Source organism: Quercus lobata, unplaced genomic scaffold (genome assembly GCF_001633185.2).
Source record: "Quercus lobata isolate SW786 unplaced genomic scaffold, ValleyOak3.0 Primary Assembly chr6_unplaced_Scq3eQI_113, whole genome shotgun sequence".
NCBI classification, from domain to species: Eukaryota; Viridiplantae; Streptophyta; class Magnoliopsida; order Fagales; family Fagaceae; genus Quercus; species Quercus lobata.
Genome location: NW_022154847.1, coordinates 1 through 21,842, shown reverse-complemented (window position 1 = coordinate 21,842; position 21,842 = coordinate 1). Strand labels below are relative to the sequence as shown.

At 33.1% G+C, this 21,842-nt stretch overlaps 1 protein-coding gene across 1 annotated transcript; it reads right to left on the bottom strand.

Annotated features, from left to right (window-relative positions):
* Positions 1–14,169: 14,169 nt before the first annotated feature.
* LOC115973497 (protein WVD2-like 3) lies at positions 14,170–19,432 on the bottom strand. The gene is made up of 7 exons (XM_031093757.1): positions 19,296–19,432; positions 16,207–16,774; positions 15,916–16,004; positions 15,649–15,742; positions 15,460–15,531; positions 15,149–15,259; positions 14,170–14,665 (listed from the first exon to the last, which is right to left on the bottom strand). Exons 2-7 carry the CDS (start codon positions 16,768–16,770, stop codon positions 14,360–14,362), a joined length of 1,236 nt encoding a protein of 411 aa, XP_030949617.1. The 5' UTR covers positions 16,771–16,774; positions 19,296–19,432; the 3' UTR covers positions 14,170–14,359.
* Between the last annotated feature and the right edge of the window lie 2,410 nt (positions 19,433–21,842).

Below are 21,842 nucleotides of genomic sequence, written 5' to 3'. Positions count from 1 at the left end.
CTACGAAGTGATAGAGGTAGTGAATATTTTCCTAATGAATTTTTTATGTTTTGTGAGTAACATGGTATAATACATCAAATTTTAGCTCCTTATACACCTCAACAAAATGGTTTGGCTGGAAAAAAAAAAAAAAAAAAAGGACTTTTGTAGACATGGTAAATGCTATGATCTTAAGTGCAGAGCTTTCTTTTAGTTTAGGGGGAGAACCATTGCTTACAGCATGTCATGTGCACAATAGAGTACCTTCCAAGAAGATTAAAGTATCTTCATATGAGTTATGGAATAGAAGGAAACCAAGCCTTGATTATATCAAAATGTGGGGGTGTTTAGCCTTTTATAGAGTGGTTGATCCAAAAAGAACAAAGTTAGGATCAAGAGCTATGAAAAGTGTGTTTGTAGGTTATGCTGAAAATTCAAAGGCATATAGATTATTAGACTTAAGCTCTAATACGGTGGTGGAATCAAGAGATGTTGAATTTATTAAGGATAAATTTAGTACAGATTCCATGGATGCTTTGATACCTACTCAAACACAACAAGGTGACTCTAATCCTAATACTACTTTATGTGGTATTAAAAAGATTGAAAGTGGTTCACCAAGTGAACAAAGAAAGAGTCAAAGGATAAGAAAAGTAAAGGACTGTAGTCCATATTTCATTTCTTATCAAGCTCAATTGTATCTTGTTGATCGTAATAGACAAATGGTCCTAAATAAAATAACTATAGTGTTTAACACAGAGGATGATCCTAAAACATTTGAGAAAGCTATGACTTTTAAAGATTCAGCTTTCTAAAAAGAAGTTGTAAATGATGAAGTTGACTTAATATTATCCAATAATACTTGGGTCCTAGTGGATCTACCAACTAGTTCTAAACCAATTAGTTGTAAATGGGTATTTAGAAGAAAATATAATACTAATGGATCAATACAAACTTTTAGAGCAAGGTTAGTGGCAAAAGACTTTAAACAAAGGAAATGAGTAGACTACTTTGATACCTATGCACCGGTGGTTAGGATCACATCTATTCGTGTGTTGTTAGCACTTGCATCCATATATAAGTTGATTGTACATCAAATGGATGTAAAGACAGCTTTCCTAAATGGTGATCTTGATAAAGAAGTTTACATGGAACAATCTGAGGGTTTTGTACCTCCTAGAAATGAAAAGAAAGTTTTCAAATTAGTCAAGTCTTTGTATGGCTTGAAACAAGCTCCAAAACAATGGTATGAGAAGTTTGAATCAACAATTTTGTCGGATGGCTTTATGCACAATAGTTCCGACAAATGTATGTATTCCAAATTCACAAAGGAATATGGAGTCATTGTATGTCTTTATATGGATGATATGCTTATATTTGGTACAAATATAAAAGGTGTATGTGAAATCAAAATGTATCTTTCTTCTATGTTTCAAATGAAAGATTTAAACGAAATAGATACTATTTTGGGAATTAAAATTAAAAGACATAGTGAAAGATTTGCACTGTGTCAATCTCATTATGTTGAGAAAGTGCTTCAAAAATTTGAACATCTTAATATAAAGGAAGCAAATACTGATTTTGATCGAAGCATAAAATTGGGTGAAAACACTAGAAGAGTAATTGCATAACTCGAGTATGCTAGTGCTATTGGTAGTATGATGTATGTTATGCATTGTACAAGACCAGATATATGATTTTTAATGGGTAAACTTTCTATATTTATAAGTAATCCAAGTGTGGATCACTTGAAAGCAATTGGTAGAGTTCTTGGTTATTTAATGAAAACTATAAATTTGAAACTCTTTTATTATGAATTTCCAGCTATGTTGAAAGGTTATTTAGATGCTAGTTGGATTACTAGTGTGAGTGATAACAAATCCACATATGGTTGGATATTCACTCTTGGTGGAGGTGTCATCTCTTGGGCATCAAAAAAACAAATGTGTATTTCACACTCCACCATGGAATTAGAATTTCTAGCCTTGGCAACAGCAAGCAAAGAAGCAGAATGACTAAGAAATATATTGTTAGACATAGAGTTGTGGCCACAACCAATACCAGCCATTTCAGTGTACTACAATAGTGAAGCCACCTTGGGCATAGCATATGGTAAAATGTATAATGGAAAGTCTAGACATATAGGTCTAAGACATGATTACATAAGATATGGTTAGGTTAACATCCATTGAAATTGGATTAAAACCCTTTTACTTAGAGAATCACCAATAATGGGAACCCAATCTCGAATTGATTTAACCTAAGAGGTTTAAAGGGTAACAACATGCTATTAATAAGAGTACTAATTTTATGTCTCATTCAGGATGGATTAGTGCAGACTGTTACAATGAAATTGAGGATGAGTTTTACACTCTTAATGAAGTTCATAAAGTATAAATGTCTGTGTAACAGGAACATAAGAAGAAACTTCACCTTTGTGAACATAGAAGTGGTGCCGCTTCTAGCAAGAGTAAATGGTTTTCTCTTGTAAATGTTCACTAAACCGAGAAGAGCATAAGGCCATAATAGTGCTAAGAACAGTGGATTTCTAAATGTGTTGTGGATGTTCTCATGTGTGTGTTGTTTTCAGTTTCAACATATAAGAGTTTTGGTTTAAGCACCAAGCCACCATTAACTTTGTTGATTTCTTAAGCAATTGCACTAAAGGGAGGTTTAAGTTGAAAGACACTTTCCATTATGCATGATAGGATATCAATCAAGTGAAACATATATTATTCCAACATAGTGGGGGATTGTTGTATATATAGGTATATACATGGATAGGTTGTAATAATGATATTTGAGTTTGGAGAATATTGTTTCATAAAGTGGAAATTCAAATTCTGAAATTTTCTAAGTGAAAATTTGAAATTCAGCATTTTCGATCAGTCGAGATCTTTGGCCCAATCGATCAAAAATGGTAAGAAAATAATCCTAGAGTCTTTGGATGTCTTGATTGACGTTCGATTGATCGAAGAGAGCACTCGATCGGTTGAAAGTCGAAAATCAAAATTTTCTATAGAATTTTCTAATGACTGTTCAAAAAGGTTGAAAAGGATTTAAGTCTTGTGAACGGTTTCATGAAACATTTTAACTTTTCATACGTGCCTTTCGATGAAATATAACCCTATGGGTATAAACTCCACAAAATAGTAAGTTAAAAAGAAACACAAGAAATCTTGTGGTCATTTTCCAGAATTTCTATTTGTAGAACCCAACATCTTGGTTGTATCATAAGGATAAATTTGCAATAATTCTTTAGTAACAGAAAACGATATTGTGCTTCCAAATTATCTATTTTATGTTTGTCTTTTGTGTTAACCTTGTGCTTCTATTATTACTTGGTTTAATATCCCAACAGATAAAATTCAATTACAATTTTTATTTAACAATAGGAAACTTTACTAGTTGAACTTGATCTTAATTCTGCGGTTGCATATCATGTTTCCTTTATTCTTTTTTGGTACAAGATACATAGTAATGCATGTTGGTGGTGGATATAAATTCTAGACATATTTAGCATTCCGGACACCCCCTTGACATTGACTTTAAGATGAATCAAGAGCTATCAAGAACAAAAAATGAGGTTGAGCTGACCTGTGTACCAAAAAATAATCCAAAGAATTGTGGGATTGACTTTAAGAGGCGTGTCCCCTGGATTTACTCCCCAATCTGAATCCTAATTGCAGTCAAATATCAAGAATAGTTGGATTTACCCTTAAAAATCAACCACCACACACCTTTTTATGTAAGGGTACATTGGCATCGATCTAAATTAAGCACAAAAAACCTTAGACATCATCTTGTAAGACAAAAAGACCAAGACCTCACTTTTGTTCACTTAAGCATGGGAGAGTTTCCTATCGATCAAAGCCATAGCTAGATCCGATCTGGTGCTATTTTCTCCCTTAATTCAGTTATTCATTAATCAAGGTCAGATAGTACCATCAACAAGTATGACAATGTATAAGGGCACCAAACTACTTTTTAGTGTGAATTAATTGCGAAACATGTGTTTCTATTAAAAAAAATAATTCATGTAATTGCAATGAGTTTTAGTACTACATAAAAGAACAAAACAAAAGTCCTTGTCTAATAGATTTTTTACGCAAATTATGGCTTTTTGAGTTGTGAACAAGATAGAATCTTGAACGTGATTCGTAATCTGACCAAAAAAGAAAAGAAAAAAAGATCAAGTTGTTTACGTGAAGAAGTTGGTACAAGATCTAGAATAGAATGCCTCCTATTCCTATACAAGAAGAAATTATTGAGGGATTCCTTCACCTCTGATCACATGAGAGGTGAACCCCACTGGACGGACCTAATAATTTCGCTACTATACTATAGTTTATATTAACGTTTGCTGATGTAAGGTATACAGATCCGATTCAGGTTTTTTACTTACGTGGCTAATATTTCGAAAAACTTTGACATTGTTAATTTGTTTTTCTTGGGACAAAATGATTGTATGACTGTTGTTCTTTAAAGTGTGTCAAAGTGATCATAGGGCCATCAGAGGGATTTCGTGTAAGAAACAATATGGGTTTGAATAATGATAATTAAATATATGCATTACGTACCAATCGTGTGCCCAATTTCATTATGATTTGTATCCAATCTAAACAGGTGTTCGATACTTGAGGTCGAAGATATGTTTGAATCGATCTTACAATCATGCGGATCATTATTTGCATGTTGTCTTCCATGTTCAACACTTTTTTTTTTTTTTTTGATAATCTGCAATGATATTAAGAAAAAAAGGGAATACAAGAGGGCAATCTTCCTTACAGACTGACTTGATGACATTTGGAAGATTGCCTTTATTGAAAAAGAAAAACAGCCTAGATTGAATAACGTATCTAGCGGCCACATGAGCTGCTGAATTGCAACATTTGCGCACCCAACAGAAAATAACACAAGGGAAAGACATAGACTGGTGGAATTTTCTCTCTGTCTCTCTCAATCAATTTGGCTTTGTTAAATGAAGTCACACGTGGTTCTCACATGATTATTCTGTTAGTGACTTAAACGACAATCTAATTAACAAGTGCATTTATTTGGTACATATGTAAAGTTTAGGGAGTAAATTGGCTAAAATATGAGTTTAGGTGGTGTAATGGCCACTACCCCAATGTTTAGGGAGTCTCTTGGCATTTTTCCCTCATGTGGATCATTATTTGCATATTGTCTTTCATGTTCAACACATAAACTAATGATTAATTGACACTTCTCAGTGTTTCTTCGATTGACATATTTTTAATAATTTCAATAAAAATGTGTAATATTCAAATTCCCTTTTTTTCTTCTTTAAGATGTTTAAAAAAAACAGCTGACACATTAAAATGGTGCATGCTCACTGCAGCATACAAGTAGAATATATAAATTTTTTTTGGCTGAATATACAAGTAGAATATATTGATGCATTATATATCAAGCGCAATGATTATGAACTACCCCCTATATCCATCAAGAAATCCCCTGACGCTATTGATTTACTCTAAAATGTTAGTGGACTTTTATAACTTCGAAGAGAGACTTGCTGTGACAAGCTTTCCATATGCTAAATAGCTAGGTCGGTGAATTACAGCTAGTGTAAGGTAATAACTAGTGTAGTGAGAATATAGAATTAATGTATCAAAAGGGAAAGGGGGAAGTATCTGTGTTGCTAAAACAATGTACTTTGTGCTTGCAAAAAATGGTGATTGTGATGGCCATTAAAATTTCTCTTTCACTCTTTTAAAATGGACTTTTCCAAGGATTTCCGATTTGCTGTTGAATGCTTTATAGAGTTTAGAAATTAATGGTCAAGTCACTAAAAAAAGTGACTAAAAGTAGTGTTTGGGAACCCATCTACTATATTGAGAAGGAATTCCACATATATAGCTTTATCGAGCATAGGAATTACTTTTTGTCATGAATACTCAAGATGTCTCTCTTCTCTTTTGACTCCTCTCTTTGGGGATCTCAAGCCAATTTTGCGAGTCATGGCTAGTATCTAAGAATCCAAAATAATTAATGCCATTTCTTATTGATTGTACGGATACATTATGGTTTAGAAAATCAATGAAAAGGCTAAAGCAAGATTTGTCCGCTATGATTTTCGTTTCATGTACGCTACTTCAATTATTCACCCATTCATTTGATGCTATGATTTCCTTTTCATATACTGTATTTCAATTCATCCATTTCAACAGACAACAATAAATAACCTAGTGTTGTTGCTACGTACTTATAATTTCCTTTGATGTAATACCCACGAAATGCAAGCCTCTTTGACGGTTCAATACTAATTTTTTGGCCTAAAGTCCTTATTTGATTATGGTTAATTATTAATTAAAGCAATACATAAATGTCCAAAGTGACTGATATTATTATCATTATTAACTATATATGATGGATTTGAAAAATATACATTGTGGCACCTTGTTGGAACCAGCTGTGGTGATGCGTACACGCTAACTAGTTTAGTATTTAATCGTCGTTTTTTGACATTTCTTCCAAGTTGTAATTCTTGGTCATGTGGCAACAAACATGTGTAATAAATGTTTCGAATGACAAATCAAAACAAAGGAAATGTACGTTGCCTATTGACCAATTTCCATGTGCCAAAGTTTCATTTGAATTCCAACAAAATGCATAAACTCATCATATCATATCATATTCATATATATATATATATATATATATATTTTAGAAACCACATTCATATATATAAATGGGTCACTCTCGATATAGTAACTATAAATTTAGAATATAATTTTTTAATGTCCACTTTTCTACACTTTCAAAAACAATTCTATTATCTAATTAAAATTGAGACAAATTAAGATTATAAAGATAAATTGAAAATTTTAAAATTATTAACTTTGAAATATTATATTTTTATTAAAAAATAAAATAAAAATATGAAGCGTTTCTGAACATGCGTATAATATATTTTTATCTTCCACCAAGATATGAAAACACTAGAAATCTAGAATATTAACAATGAAGTTTAGAAAACTTAGGCCCCTTTGTAATTGTACTCTAGTTAAATAATAACTACAATGGTTAAATAATATAATATAAACCCGATTTAAAATACTAATATTATTATTCTTGTATGTATTCTAATAAGTATTATTGTTTACTCAAAAAAAGTTTAGAAAACCTATTGGATGCCCTACTTTTAGTAACCCTATGTTAAAGTGGCTTCTCAGTTTCTCCAAATCCTAGAGACAAAGATGGAATGGAAGTACATAATCAATTTTAATTTCTTACGAACTTGTAGAGTCAAATTCACAAAAGATTACTAGTTATACACATCAGAACTTTTTGTCTGTAATTTTTGTTTCTTCTTAAATTTCGCACATTCAAGTGACATATTGGTATCGTCTTTATGACTTGTATATGAACCTTTTTGATAAGGTGTTAAATACTTTCACATGCATGTATGAGCCACACAGTAGAAAATAGTGGGGCATAGCCTAAGAGTAAGATCCAGTAAGAACAGACCCACATGGTAGTATAGGATTTTCATGCACAACCCTGACCCACATGAAGTTAAAAAGTGAGAAACGGGCTTAGACTAAGGAGATGGTTATGATGGCGGTCTTAAGGTGAAAAAGGAGTTAATTCAAAGCTCAACTTTGATGGATACACCCAAAGAATATCTCCCCTCCCCTCCCCTCATGCAACACATAAAGTGAAAGCTCCCAAGCTTATATTCTTTGCAACTCCCTGCAAGCAAAGCCAATTTGGCTAAAATTCAACCACAAAAAGATAAAACACAACTTTGTTTTCATTCATTTGTTTTTTTTATATACTTTTCTGTCATTTTTTCACACTAGCACAGTTTTTTCAACGAATTTGGTAAAATCAAATATATGGTGTGCAGACTAGGGGAGCATTAATTTGAATCTCCTAGAAAGTATGATTTGACAATGGTTTGTTAAGTGATCTTCCTGACCTTTTCAATGAGTTGAAATAGTGAAGCTGAAACAGATGACTTCAAGAAATTTCTTTCGCTTCTCTCTTTCCAAATATAGTCTGTGCATTCTCTTGTGAGACTTAAATGACCCCTAGTTTCTAGCAACTTGCATGATAAAGTCTTTCTTTTGATCAGGAAAAAAACAAAACTAAGAAAAAATAGCTTCAATAATACAATTCAATTTTATTTAAAAGCAATGGTCTTGGTAGACTACATCCCTTTTGAGACTAGAGTTTTGGTGCACTTCTAGTTGCATGTTTCGAAGGAAAAAAATGATTTTAATTTTTTTTTTTATAAAATCACGTTGAAAATTCCAGGAATCATTGAAAGTGATGCTTCCTAGCTAGGCCATGATATTTACCTGTTCGGATGGTGAACTCCAATTGCAGCTTGCCTCCCTCCTTAGAAAAAAGAAAAAGAAAAAGGAAGAGATGCATAGTATGTATAAATACAGTTGAAATAAAAAGAAGAAGCTAAAACTTACATGTTAAAACAGGAAATGATATTGGATCCTTTGATGTTAGGCCTTGCGAATATAAATGAATATTGATGCGTGAAGGGTTTAGAGCTAAGTGGTGAATGCGGCAGAGTAATTTATGAGTTGGGGGGAATGAAGCCTGGTCCGAGATCATTTGAAGGATGCTCTCTGTGAGCTTCAGAAGAAATGGTCTCGAACCAGACAGCATTCCCCTCAACAATTTTCATGAAGAGAGAGAGAGAGAGAGAAAAAGAGAGAGAAGACTGTTTTATTTTGATTTGGCCATGCATAGTTTTTTCATGGGCCCTTATATACGTGGGAAGGAGTAGGGTGTCTTTTGCGAGTCAGCTGGCTGGGAGTCCCACATTCTACAGCTCCCCCTATCTAACTTTTCACCCTATCAAGTATAAATTAGATTAAGGCTGTGTTTGGCTGAGTACCACCTAGATGGGTTATTATTATATATAAGGAAATCGTGTATCATCCTTTTGGTTGAACTATTCCAATTTCTATTTGCTAATAGCTCGAAAATTCCACAAACTAATAGTATGATAGATGAAACTTGGAATCTTAAGAGTTATACTCACTATTTGGATATTTCCAAAATGATAATAATTGAGTTATTCTTTTGTATAACAATAGCATGTCAACATCTCTCTCACATGGGTGTAAACCTCACAAATATAAGATCTATTCTTATGTGAGAGGAATTTATATGCAATTTTAGAGCGAATAATACATACACATGTACACACTCTACCTAATTTTTTTAACATGGCTCTCCTTTAGTCACCTGGTTGGTCTTCTATTTGCTACACCAAAATTGTCATCTTGCATGCGTGGACAAATCAAAGAAATTCTCTAAAGTCAATGTTGATTTTTATAAACAGGGCCAAACAAACGTTTAAATTAGGGCAATAGATAATAAGATGTCAAAATGATTTATTGAAAAAGAAAATAGAATTATAGTTTGGTGAGAGAAGTTAAAACCACTTAGCATTGATAATAAATTTGGTCACATCTCTGAAGGATTAGTGCAAAATCGAGGTCAAAGCAAAGAGCTTTTAGAATCTAAAAAAAGACTACCAAAAGCTCTATTCTAACCCCCCATACCCTCTTTCAAAAGCATTGCCTTACAATTCCTCCAATTAAAACATGTGGCATAGCTTATCTCCATCCGATGGGCCAATCTTATCACAACATTGATCATAATTGCTTAGAGATTTGAAGTTATTGTTGAAACAGAATGGAGCTTAAAGGAAGAGATTTGTGTATGATGATCTTGACATGGGTGCTTAAAGGAGGTCTCTTTTGCTTCCCACTTGAAGAAAAGGGGGAATATGAGAGTTGGTAGAACCGACATTCATGAAGGGCACGCCCCAAATAGTACGATTCCAAGCTTAAATGAAAAGAAATAGAGGTTGGCCTATAAAGCTTAAGCAGAGCCAACATAGAAAAAGAAGAAATGGAAGTGGCCATTGGAAATAAAAGTAGAAAAGTTCATGAAGTGATGCCACTGATAATATTCATCTTTCTATGGTAAATAACTTGCTAATTTTTTTTAGAAAAAAGAAATCGAAAATTAATGAGGATATTGGTATAAAACTTTGAGATAATAATAATCCATCCCAACAAATAACCTATATTAGAGGGTCATAAACATTAGGAGAAAATGAATTGAGATCAAATCAACCAAATGCGGCACTGAGTAGAATATCTCTTAGTGACTAGTTTTCAGAAGGGTGGGGATGTTAATAGACAGATCAGTGGTACAAGTGAGACCGACTTGCATTATTAGAATGGTACTACATGGCCTATCTTGCATTACAAGCTACCATGTACTCTCGAACATAAGGCCCGTTACTCAAAGTTGTCCTCAAAAGGCAAATTAAATGTTCAATTGTAATTACTATCATACTACGTACATGCGCCCTCCACTATCGCCTTGCATTAAATGAGAAATGGCCTATCCCCCCCAAGTTGGAATTCCCAAAACCCACATGGCCGCACCTCCCAATCTGGCTAGGGCAGCCATTTTGACTATGGTATTTTCTGATAACATGCAAGATCTCTCTGGAGTGGAATTTCTCAATTGTTGGAGCCTTCCTGATCAAAAGAACCATCATCCACCCATAACTAGCATTACAATTCACCTGCGTTGAGTTTAGTTTTAAGGTTGGCAAATCATGAGCAAAATATGTCTTGTATGTTGTTTAGAAGTAAGTTTGTTGAAAATAAGACAACTGCCTAGTTTTGCATTTCGAATTCAAGTTTTTGTGAGTTTGACAGCTTTTTGATAGTTGTTCAATAGATCAAACATATTCCGATTGATCGAGCCTATTTTGGATTGATAAAATTGCGCAATTCATAAACGCAAATTAAGCCCATTCAACCCATCAAGTTACTAGGGTGTCATGCAAGGCTGTAAATAAACCAAGCTGATCATGAACAACTCGAGCTCAGTTCAGTAAAAAGCTTATTCATGTTTGTTTGTTTATAAATAAGCCAAGCTTGAGCCTTAGTTTTAGGCTCGTTTAATAAACAAGCCGAGCCCAAGCAAAAAAATTTGTTCACAAACAAGCTTGTGAGTTATTAAGCTTGTGAGTTATTAGGCTTGATACACAACAATTCAAGCATAGACTCATTAATAAGTTTATATGTGTTAGCTAAATTTACTCATTACACGTATCTTAATAATGATATAACCAACATGAGACCACTACCTATATTACTTTAATTTTTTCCTTCCCTTTAAACTGATCAAGAACCACTTTAGACTACAATTACATTTAAAAATAATTAATTAATTAAATAGGCCACATATGATCCTTCCCTATCAATCATCTAAAGTAAAGTTATAAACTATGTTAGTATTTTCTCATTCATAATAGTTACAAACACGTATTTTTCTAGTCCTTTACCATTTAACATGAATGTAAAAATTGTATTTTGAACAATTGTTGAAGCTGTAGACAAGAAATGATGAATGAATGAATTTAACTATATAAATTATTAATTTGAATAATGGCTAATCATAAGTAGAACTAGATGCATGATAAAATAAGTATGCTATTTTCTTTTTCTTTTTTCTTAATTTTATAGATTTAAGCATTTAATAATGAAATTCTTTTAGATCTCAAGCTTAAAAACTTGACCTGAGCTTAAGTTTAAGCTTGATATTAAGCTTGATTTTGGCTTGACTAATTGATCAAGCCAAGCCAAACCAAACTCAAACTTTTGGCTTCTCACAAGCTCAAGCTCAAACACTATTTTTAGGCTTGTCACAAGCTCAAACCAAGCTCGGGTTTTTGATTTTTCCTGACGAGCTAAACTTGAACATACACTACTCAACAAAGCTTAGCTCGTTTACAGCCCTACATGTTTTCTAAGCCTAAGATATTAAGAAAGCCCTAGAGAACGTGAAAAAGGCTTTTGGAGAGCTATTGATTGTAAATCTGAAGGTTTTGTGCCTCTTGCTCTCAAAAGCCTCTACCAGTGATCAAGATTGAAGCAAATTCAGATCTGGTGGTATTGAAGTTGCTGCAAATTCTAGAAGATCAAGTGTTGGGCCATAATCTTTAAGTGGGTAATTGAAGTAGTGAATGGAAGTTTATGTGCAACAAACTCCATAACTAAAGAGTCAATGGATTCGAAGCTATGTTGGGTAACGTCAGTAAATACTACTAGGTTGTAGCAATTTATTATATGGTTATTCTACAATTGTAAAATTTCAATTCAATTAGTAGATTTCTTTTGCCTTAAGGTTAGTAAGGTCAAGTCCTCCCAGTGATTTTTAGTTCGGAACAATTGTTGTATTGGTTTTCTTTGGGTCACCATATTATGTGCTATTTCTCTACTGCTATTTATTTTGGTGCACAATATTAGTTGTTTTACTCTAACCAAAGGTTGTTCATAATTGGATTAGTTAATTACTTAGCCTTAAAATTGGTTAACCAGTGCTTCTAAGGCCTAAAAAACTAACAACATACTTCACTTAAATTACATCTTAACTTTAGGCTTCATTTGGGAGTTCATAAAGGAATGGAATGGAAATAAATAATCTTAAAGAAATAGAATGAATGAAATATATTTAAGTAAAGGAAAGGAATGGAAAAAAAAATGAATAGAATGAAATTAAGTAATCTTGTTTTGATGTTTTAAAATAAAAGAATGAAATGTAAGTAACCTTATTTAGGAGTAACATAGAAAGAAATAAATGGAATCATTTTATGACAATATTACCATTAAGCTCCTATTTTAAAATAAATGGTTAAATATATAGGGGTATTTTGATAGTTTTAGTAAAAAAAATTCATTAAATTTAATTTCATTCCTTCCAATTTCTCCCACTTTTGGAGGGAATAAAAATTTGAGGTTTTAAAAGAATAGAGAGGAATGAGTATTCTCTCCTACTCATTCCATTCCCTCCGCTTAAACTTTTAAACAAAGGAATGAACTTTTCATTCTCTCCATTAAAACTCTCAAACATGAAAATGGAAGAGTATTCTAAAATTATTCATTTCTTTTCCATTTTCTCCTTCCAAACAAGGGCTACGGAAAAATTGAATTCCAATTATTAATCCATTTTACATTGACTCCCTAAAAGCTGGCAATCTGCTGGCTTCGTAGCCAGTACTGGCGATGTTGATGGTAGGTGAGCATACAGGGAGTTAGGACAGGCAGTAAACTTGTGATGGAGGCTTGCTACAGCCTTTTGAGGGTGGGGTAGTTAACTATAGGCCATGCCTGCACTTCATCTAGAGCCTTTCCCTTTCCCAAAGGTTGGTCCAGGGAGTTTAATAAGTCACTCATGCAGTGCCAAGTCGAATTATGGGTGCAGAGTCAGCTAAAGAGGAGGAGAAAGTAGGCTAAACGGCAAAATCTCTGCCATTCTCCAATCATCAAACTGTCATTTTTAAACAATTTAACATCATGCACAACAGCACAACTCGGTTTCAGCCTAATATTTATAAAAAAAATTAAAAAAAAAATTCCAAATAATTGATTAGATTTAGCAAATTGGAGTTCCAAAATGTCTTAAAAACATTAGAATCAAACACACCCTATAGGTGGGAATCAAGAGCTATTTTCATAAAAAAAAAAAAAAAAGGAATCAAGAGCTTAAAGTAGAGCGTATTTTGGAACCAGCATCCTTTTTGACCAACAATTTTGCTTCCACAAATGGGACATGGTCGGCTCAGAAAGTAATCTTTTGCTGCGTGATTGACTGATAGTAACTTAGAAGCTTTAAGTCTTAAACACTAGGCGCTTTACGCTCCATGGCATCTTTTATTTATTTATTTATTTTTTCTTTTGCTTTAAGACCTTTTCATAATGAGGCTTACCATAATTACGCAAAATAAGGATTTCCAACCCAGCAAAGCACAACTTTTTAAAGGGTCCCTTAACTTAACTTTAAATCCCTCTTTCAATCATGGAACATTAAGCTAACATTACTTCTCGCACACTACCAAGCAAATTGCTTACACAATCTTCATTGAAAACAAAAAAATTCATCATTATGTTACAAGTACTATTTTGTACAATATCCCAAACCACCAAAAGAAAAAATTTTGAATCCTTGTCAGACCATCCCTTCTGTCCAGAAAAAAATAATTACACCACTCTGGGGGCCTATGTACGTAATGCCCTTGGCTGTTGTTTTTGGTGGATAGCCATTTGTACAGTAACACTTTCATTTCCACTCAGGCAAATGAAAATTCAATAATTTTTACAGCCAAAATGAGGAATAACTCTTTATATATATAAATGGACATAACTTACAGAATTTACACATCATACATTAAATAAAGCACCGCAACAAGTCCTTGGCAAGTTGAAGGAAATAAATTACACATTTTTGAGAGCAGTCACAAGAAAACTAGAGAAAATGAAGTCCATTTCCTCTTATAAATTATAAACTCACCAGAAACTCAAGACTGGACAGCAATGTCCACATTTCCCTGACCATTTATCTTGGTCACAATTGATTCGTTTATCTCTTCCACTTTGTTGGATTCATCTTTGATTTTGTAAATGGCATTACCATTGTGGATGTTGCTCTGATCCTTAATAATGGTGGAACCGTTGGTGGTGATCTCTTCTTTGTAAATACCAAGACTTCGACGACTTCCCAGAGCACCTGCTGTTTTAACCTTGTCTCCCTGGGATGAATTGACCGCATCACCGAAGCTCTTCCTTCGGCCCAGCTTTGGTGATTTTGCACGAGTTGGTGGCAGCTATCATTCATGCAAAGCAAAAAAATCAAATTTTAAGCTGCCATAAAATACTCATTTACTGTCTTCCTCTTTTTTTTTTTAAAGTAAGGCCCCAAGGGAAGGGGGAATGGAAGATTCAAACTAGTAATCTCCACTTTATGAGTCGTGGTCCCTAGCCAATTGTGTTACCCCTTAGGGTTTCATTTTCTGTCATTTTTATCCACTGAGAGTTTAGAGGTTCAAATACTAGCTTAAAATCCTATATTTTCATGTTGTGACAAGTGAATTTCTTTAGAACTGAAACAAGGTGACACCACTTAAAGAACAGAAGAGAGAAGAGCCAAGGACAAACCAAGAACAAAAATAAAGGAGCAATGAAAATTAAACACGTAGAGAATCTAGAGATTCTTATGAAATTCAAGAGGCCAATCTACATTCTGGACAAGAGCCGTACTTCTTTAGTTCTTTAGGACAGCATAAGAATGAGAAAGGTCTATGAAGTACCTTTTTGAGTTCAACCTTTGGTGGAGGTCCCTCATGGTAGAAGCTTGGCATTGGATTTGCCTTAAACGTTAAACTCTTCCTCAGTTGTTTAATAGCTGCCTCTTTCTCTTCCTTAAAATTTCAAAATTGATGAAGAGGACAAAGGCAAAGTAAATAATTTTAGACTTTAATGTCATAGCCATACAACATTAATAGCCAAAAACGAGTTGAGAGAAGCAATGGAAGAAGAAACACTATCAATTCACCATCATGAGAGAGGGGGAGAGAGTAATATATATTCTGGTAGACAGATACTTGAGAAAGTATCCTACCTTTGTTCTTGCTTCACTTTGAGATTTCTGAGCCTCCAATGCTTGGTGTTTCTCCTCTAATTTTGTATAAAACTGAAATGTGGCAACATGATAGGGGCATGCAGTTTTGCATTTAGGTTATGTCATCGACACAATACTTAAAAATTCAAACATAGAAGGAACTTCACATAGATATTTTTCATGAACTACCTCCTTCCGTTTTTCTGCACGTTCAGTGCATCTAAATGTTGGAGCTGATGAAGCAGTTGCCTTGGACTTAATTGTCTGCGTAGAAGCTGCAGTGCTGTGCATAGGCAAGGGAGAAATCGAATTCAAAAACTGAGAGTGAGGGAGACAATAGACAACTAAGAAAGAAATCAAAGTAAAACGAGTAACTCAGACGAGGGAGACAGTAGACAACTAAGAAAGAAATCAAAGTAAAACAAGTAACTCAGACTGCAGGGTGTAAGAGCATACGAGGAAGCAACAGAACAAGAATCTTCTTCATCAGGATGTTTCTTGTTATCAGGCTGCAGTGGCTTCCTTGATACCATATGAGATATTTGCTGCATAAACATACAGAAGTTTCAAGATCATATAAAAACAAATTCTAAGCCTATTGTATAAAATCTATGTTTTACCAACCAGAGAGCTACAATTTATTTATAATTTGAGGCTTGTGATCCTATGAAATTCCTTTTTTCAAATCCTTGGTCAAAAAGGAGAATCAAGAATTTTACAAGAAAACCAGAATCAGTCAGCAGTTACCTGACTGGGCTTTGCGGTATTTGGATGTCGCACATTGTTTGCACTAGACAATTTATTCACACCAGTGCTTGCATCAGGTTGAATGCCAGTAGGACGAGTTCCAATGGAGGCACGCTTTTCAGTTGCTAGGGCAAATGGCTGTGGAACAGTGTGTTTTGTTCGAACATTTGCAGCAACAGGTCTAGATGCTTGCTTGATAGAAACTCGTGACTTATTATTGTCCTTTTTATTTTGGGTTTCTGATTTTTCCTTTTCCTTAGGCAGGCAAGCCTTTAAGTGTGAGTTTACCGCATTCTCCTCTTCATCATATTTCTCATTTTGATGGAGTTCAGATACCTCAACAGTATTTTCAGTGGTACATTCCTTCACTTCATATTCCTTTGCTTCAGTGCTCTCTTCTGAACTTTGGATTTCAGGAGCCTCATTAATATGCTCATATGTGTCTGAACCATCATGATGATTGGGAGCAGTTTCATGATTTGAATCATTGGAAATACCATTTGAATAAAATGTTATACAATCTGGCTCCTTGTCCGTACAAACATCTGAAACTTCTACCCCCATTGCACTGCAATAAAGAAACGTAAGAATTATATTCTCATTCATTTGGTCATGCTATTCAGTGACACAAATATCTCTGCACACCAAAACTCCCAATCATTACTTTTCCTAATTCAATTTTGTTTTGATTTCCAAGTTACTATCTCAAGCCTATTTAAATCATAACATTTCATATCATTTCTTTTATATGCTATAAAAAAAAATTAATCCTATTGACCGAGAAAAAACTTATGTTATAGAGACTGTAATTAAGGGAAGATTGTGATATAATTTATAAGATTACGGATTACAAGAACATACAAGGTGCACATCAAGTAATACACCAAGAAATTTAAGAAGGTTTTGGATTTCCATTTTTAGTTTAAATGACTTGAATAGAGCAGGAAATGACCATTTTTTTCTGTTGATGAAATTTGTGGATGTATTTGAGCTTTATTAACATGGACTAGGTGTAACATGTCAACTCAAATCCATAACATGACTAGTGTTTTTGTTTGAGTAAAATCTTCAAAAATCATATAATTGCATATAAAATAATATACAAGATATTGTTCTTCAAATCCTTCCCCCCAAACCAAAACCAAAGGTAAAGAAAGCAATCTACAAAGCATTATGTCTCCGGTTGATGCTTATGCACTAACTGATGTTTTTCTTTCATTTTTTATAGGTAAGTTACACTCATACTCTACACGATCCAAGGAGGTATTCTTGACAGCTCAGTTCCTATGGGCTCTACTAAAGCCGTTACCATGGAGGAAGCTAACTCTTGCTAATACCACCCTCATTGCTAGCCAAGAGGAAAGAGAAGTAAAAAAGAAACTTAAGAATTAAAGCAAAACTTAAGAATTAAAGCCTCATAATGAAAAGTGGAGTTTAGAACATTCTTAAGCAAGATTCAGCACAAATAACAGACAACAGGCGCACAATGAATTTTAAAAGCTAATGTGTACAGAGATAATAGGAAAATATGATATTCATATAAACGTATATTCACCCAAGGCAACGAATTAGCGAGGTCAAAGGACCGTGTAGACAGAGAGAGTCTTGTGGCCCAATTGCCATATTGTGGTGTTTCCAACGAAGATGTCCAAATTCAAATCTCCCCTACCCAAACTATTAACTTAATAAAAAAAAGACTGTAGGCCACTGTCTTTATAAGAAAAAAATCTGAAATCAGATTGCAAAATAGGAAAGAATGTACAAAGAAAGGACACGAGGAAACTCTATGCATAAGTAACCCATAACACATAGACAGGGACGCCAAACTACAGACAACAGGCAACGAAATCCCAAAACAGTAGGAAAATCTTAAACTACTGTTTAATTGTTTCTTGCTAATGTTGCCTGCATGGGCAATTGCGTGTGCATCTGTGATAAGGAAGACAAAAATGGGCTATTCACATTGACAAAAGACAATAGCATTGAGAAAAAAACAGATTATTGTAGGGGTGAAAATATTAAGGACCATCATGGCTTTACAAAACACAAAAAAAAAATATGTTGACTATTTAACAAAAAGAAGCCACCAACAGAGTCATTTCCCATCAAAACATTGGAAAAGCCCGGGTGTGTTAAATGTTGGGGAAAGAAAAAAAACCCCCCAAAGCTAAGGCAAATCATGGAGGTGAGTATGCTCAAACCAAAATTTCTATAATGAGCCTAATATAAGACTCGGCAGAGCATCAATATCCAATTATCCGGGGGTGCCATCATGATCCAAAATTATGATAATGAGTCTAATATAGATTCAACGGAGTATCAATGTCCAATTATCCAGGAACCCCATCAAGAAAAAGTCAAAATTTTTGAATTTTGACAAGGTCAATGACTACGAGAAGCACTAATAGCTTAAAATATAGTCATAGCAACAAAGAAATTGCCGTATTACTGAATCCAATCTTTCACCAATTCTATGACTGACTAATTAAGAGATAGCAATCACCCATCCACTAAGTGCAACTTTAAATAAATCAATCTAGAAACTAATAAAAGCCATAGCTCAAATTTGTACCCGAATCTGAATCTCTACAAAATACACAACTAAACCAAATAGATGCATTTTCTTTTTTCCAAACCCAAGATTGATTAATAAACTTAATCAGAATTTAGAAACTTGCATTAGTTTCCCAATAATAGAAAATCGAATCACAAATCTTATATTATGTTTATAATTTAAAAATAATTCAAACCCACATACATTAAGAAAAATCTCAATACAACTAAAGCTAAAAAGCTTGCTCTCTTAGCCCCTAAACAATTCAAATTTATTTATTTTAAAAAAAAATTCACAATCTTTTTTCTCAGCAACCAAACAAAGCAATAAGTAAACTTTTTTCTTTTTTTTTTCCAAAACGAGAGCATTACAGATCGAACAGGCATTGAGGTTTGAATTTATAGTAAATTGAGTTTAGAGCTACATTATTAGTAGTAGTGCATGCAAAGAGTATATCAGATCGGTAAAGCAGATCGAGAGGCAGAGGTAGAAGAAGAAGAAGAAGAAGAAGCAGAATGTAGTAAAAACAACTCACGATTTCGGTTTCGGTATCGGTTGGATCTGTGAAGAGATGAGGTTTGTTTGAGTCTCTTGTTGTTGTTGCCTTATCGAGCTGTGTGTGAGAGAGTGTTTGTTTTTTTTGCGTCTCTCTTTCTCTGTGTCTTTTGTGTATGTTATACTTTAATAATGTTTCTGTTTCTGGCTTTTATATGTGTGCACAGTACCTCGTCGGTGTTTCACGCCGTTACTTCACGGCCTAACCATAGCGCAATTATTTTCAAATTATATACAGAAATCGCTATACGGTAAAAAGAGAGGGATTTTCCGAGAGGGACGCATAAAATATGATTTTTTTTTTCTTCTTACTGAAAAAATATGATGGTGATTAATAACTGCCCCCCTTGATTTTTTTTTTAATTTGTTCTAGAATTTTTTTTAATCAAAAATTGAATAAAAATATATTTGTAGATTATAATTTGTAAAATCATAAGATTATATATTCTCTTTTATGATGAAACCAAATTGGTTTAAGATTTTGTTTTATATATTTAGTTACAACAATAAAAGAAGAGAGAGATTTAAATTTTCGATATTTATATTGAAATAGTGGCGGTTCTAAGAATCTTTTTCAGGATGTTTCTTAAGAAATAGAAATTCTACAATCTAATAAAAAAAGAAATTCATATATTAACAATAATAATAAAAAAAAATACGCAAATACATAAAGTTTACAATTGTCTTCTACAAGTTTTCATATTTTGAAATCATTGCATGATAGTCTCATTATCATTTATCAATGTTATAAGCTACACCTTTTTCAATATACACAACCAAGTAATCATTTATCCACTGAATGTAGAACAAATTATAGAGCAAAATTTAATTTTGTTGGAATAAAAAAACTGAGTGTTCCCAAATTTTTTTTTTGAAGGGTACACAAATAAATTTTTTTTAATTATTATATATAAATTTTTTTTTTTTAGGTCAGGGTGGTCCTGGGACCACCCTGACCTTAAGGTGGCGCCACCCCTGTGTTGAAAATAATAAAAGATATCAATCGATTTACAAAAATTTTGATGCTTCAAGACTCATTTTGATAAATGAAATAGAACTATAATGGACTAAAGGAGAGATCCTCCAAATAATAGTTTCAAGTAATTTATATATGTTACTAATCAAACTGAGTCCCCCCTTATTTAAAACAATAGTCTTTTAAGGTTAGTAGTATCTCATAAAAAGATTAAAAATGTATCAAACAAATTTTATAAAGTCAATTGAATTTTTTTTTTTTTTTTTTTTTGTAGAATTTAATAGTAAAATAATTTTCCAGTAATTCTTACACGATTATATTTATGATATTTGGCTTAAGAAAATTATTTTTTAAAATCCAAAATAAAATGATAATTTTTCATAGGTGCAAAGTCGTATGAGATGTTTTCTTTTTCTTTTTCTTTTTTTAAGGAAAAGTCGTATGATATTTTTTTTTTTTTTTTTTGATAGGAGGTCGTATGAGATGTTAATTGAGTAAGAAGATCAAGTTTTTTCGGGAAAAAAAAATCTTGAATTATATTAATTTTTTTAAATGACTCATAATTGGTGCATTGATTGTTATTTGTGGGGTCGAATGGTTTGATTTTTTGGGGGGTAAAAAGAGGCTTTTCAACTAAACAAAATCAAAGGAGTTTACAAAACAATCATACAAAACATCTCCAGAATTTAAACTTAGCCGCAGAGAACCTAAGAAGGAGGGTCATGAGCTCGTGATAAATCACAAAATCTTTGGAAAGAAGAGCTCCACGTCTAGCTAGTACATCTCATAATTATTGGCTTCCCTGTAACAATGCTAAACTTTGACCAAGGAAATTTTTTTGAGGCCTTCCTTACGATCTAAAAATGGTTGTTACATTACATATGGTGTATTCTATAAAAAATAAAGTTTGACTATAATCTTAGTTGTAACTTAAGTGTACAGCTCATGCTAAAAAATTAACATGGTTATATATTTCGAAAATCGAACCATTAGATTTAATGTTTTTTGTTTTCTAAACAAATATGCCAGATTTCGTTTCAATTAAATATTATTTACTATTTGATCTATAAACTTATTTTTTATGTATAATTTTAAACTATAAAAAACTTGAAATTTAAATATTTGATTGATAACATAGCTAGGGGTGTTCGCGGTACGGTGCGATGCGGTTTTGGATCATTTTTAGCACTGCACTTTGCGGTGCGGTTTAGCTAAAACTATAACTGCACTGTACCTTATTTTTGCGGTCACATATGCAGTGCGGTGCGGTTTAAAGTTTAGCCAAAACCATAACCGCACCGCATCTCATTTTTGCGGTCACATATGCGGTGCGGTGTATATGATGCGGTTTGAATGATTTGAAATTGATATATATTTCAAATTTTGGGCTTTTTTTACCAAGCCCAAAACTAATTTTTCCCTTTATTTTTGTCCAAGTTTTAAACTATTGAGCTAGTTTTTCTTTATTTTAGGTTGGCTTTCTTAATCAACACTCGCTAGGGTTATCAAAATTTTTTTTTTTTTTTTGGAAAACTAGGGTTATTAAACTAT

Bases quoted from the DNA above. Each gene is read 5' to 3' on its own strand.
- LOC115973497 (XM_031093757.1), bottom strand. From the start codon at position 16,770: ATGGGGGTAGAAGTTTCAGATGTTTGTACGGACAAGGAGCCAGATTGT. The intron at 15,532-15,648 runs GTAGTTCATGAA...GCCACATTTCAG, and splicing joins GTGCAGAAAAACGGAAGGAG to TTTTATACAAAATTAGAGGA. The intron at 15,260-15,459 runs GTAGGATACTTT...TGAAATTTTAAG, and splicing joins AAAGTGAAGCAAGAACAAAG to GAAGAGAAAGAGGCAGCTAT.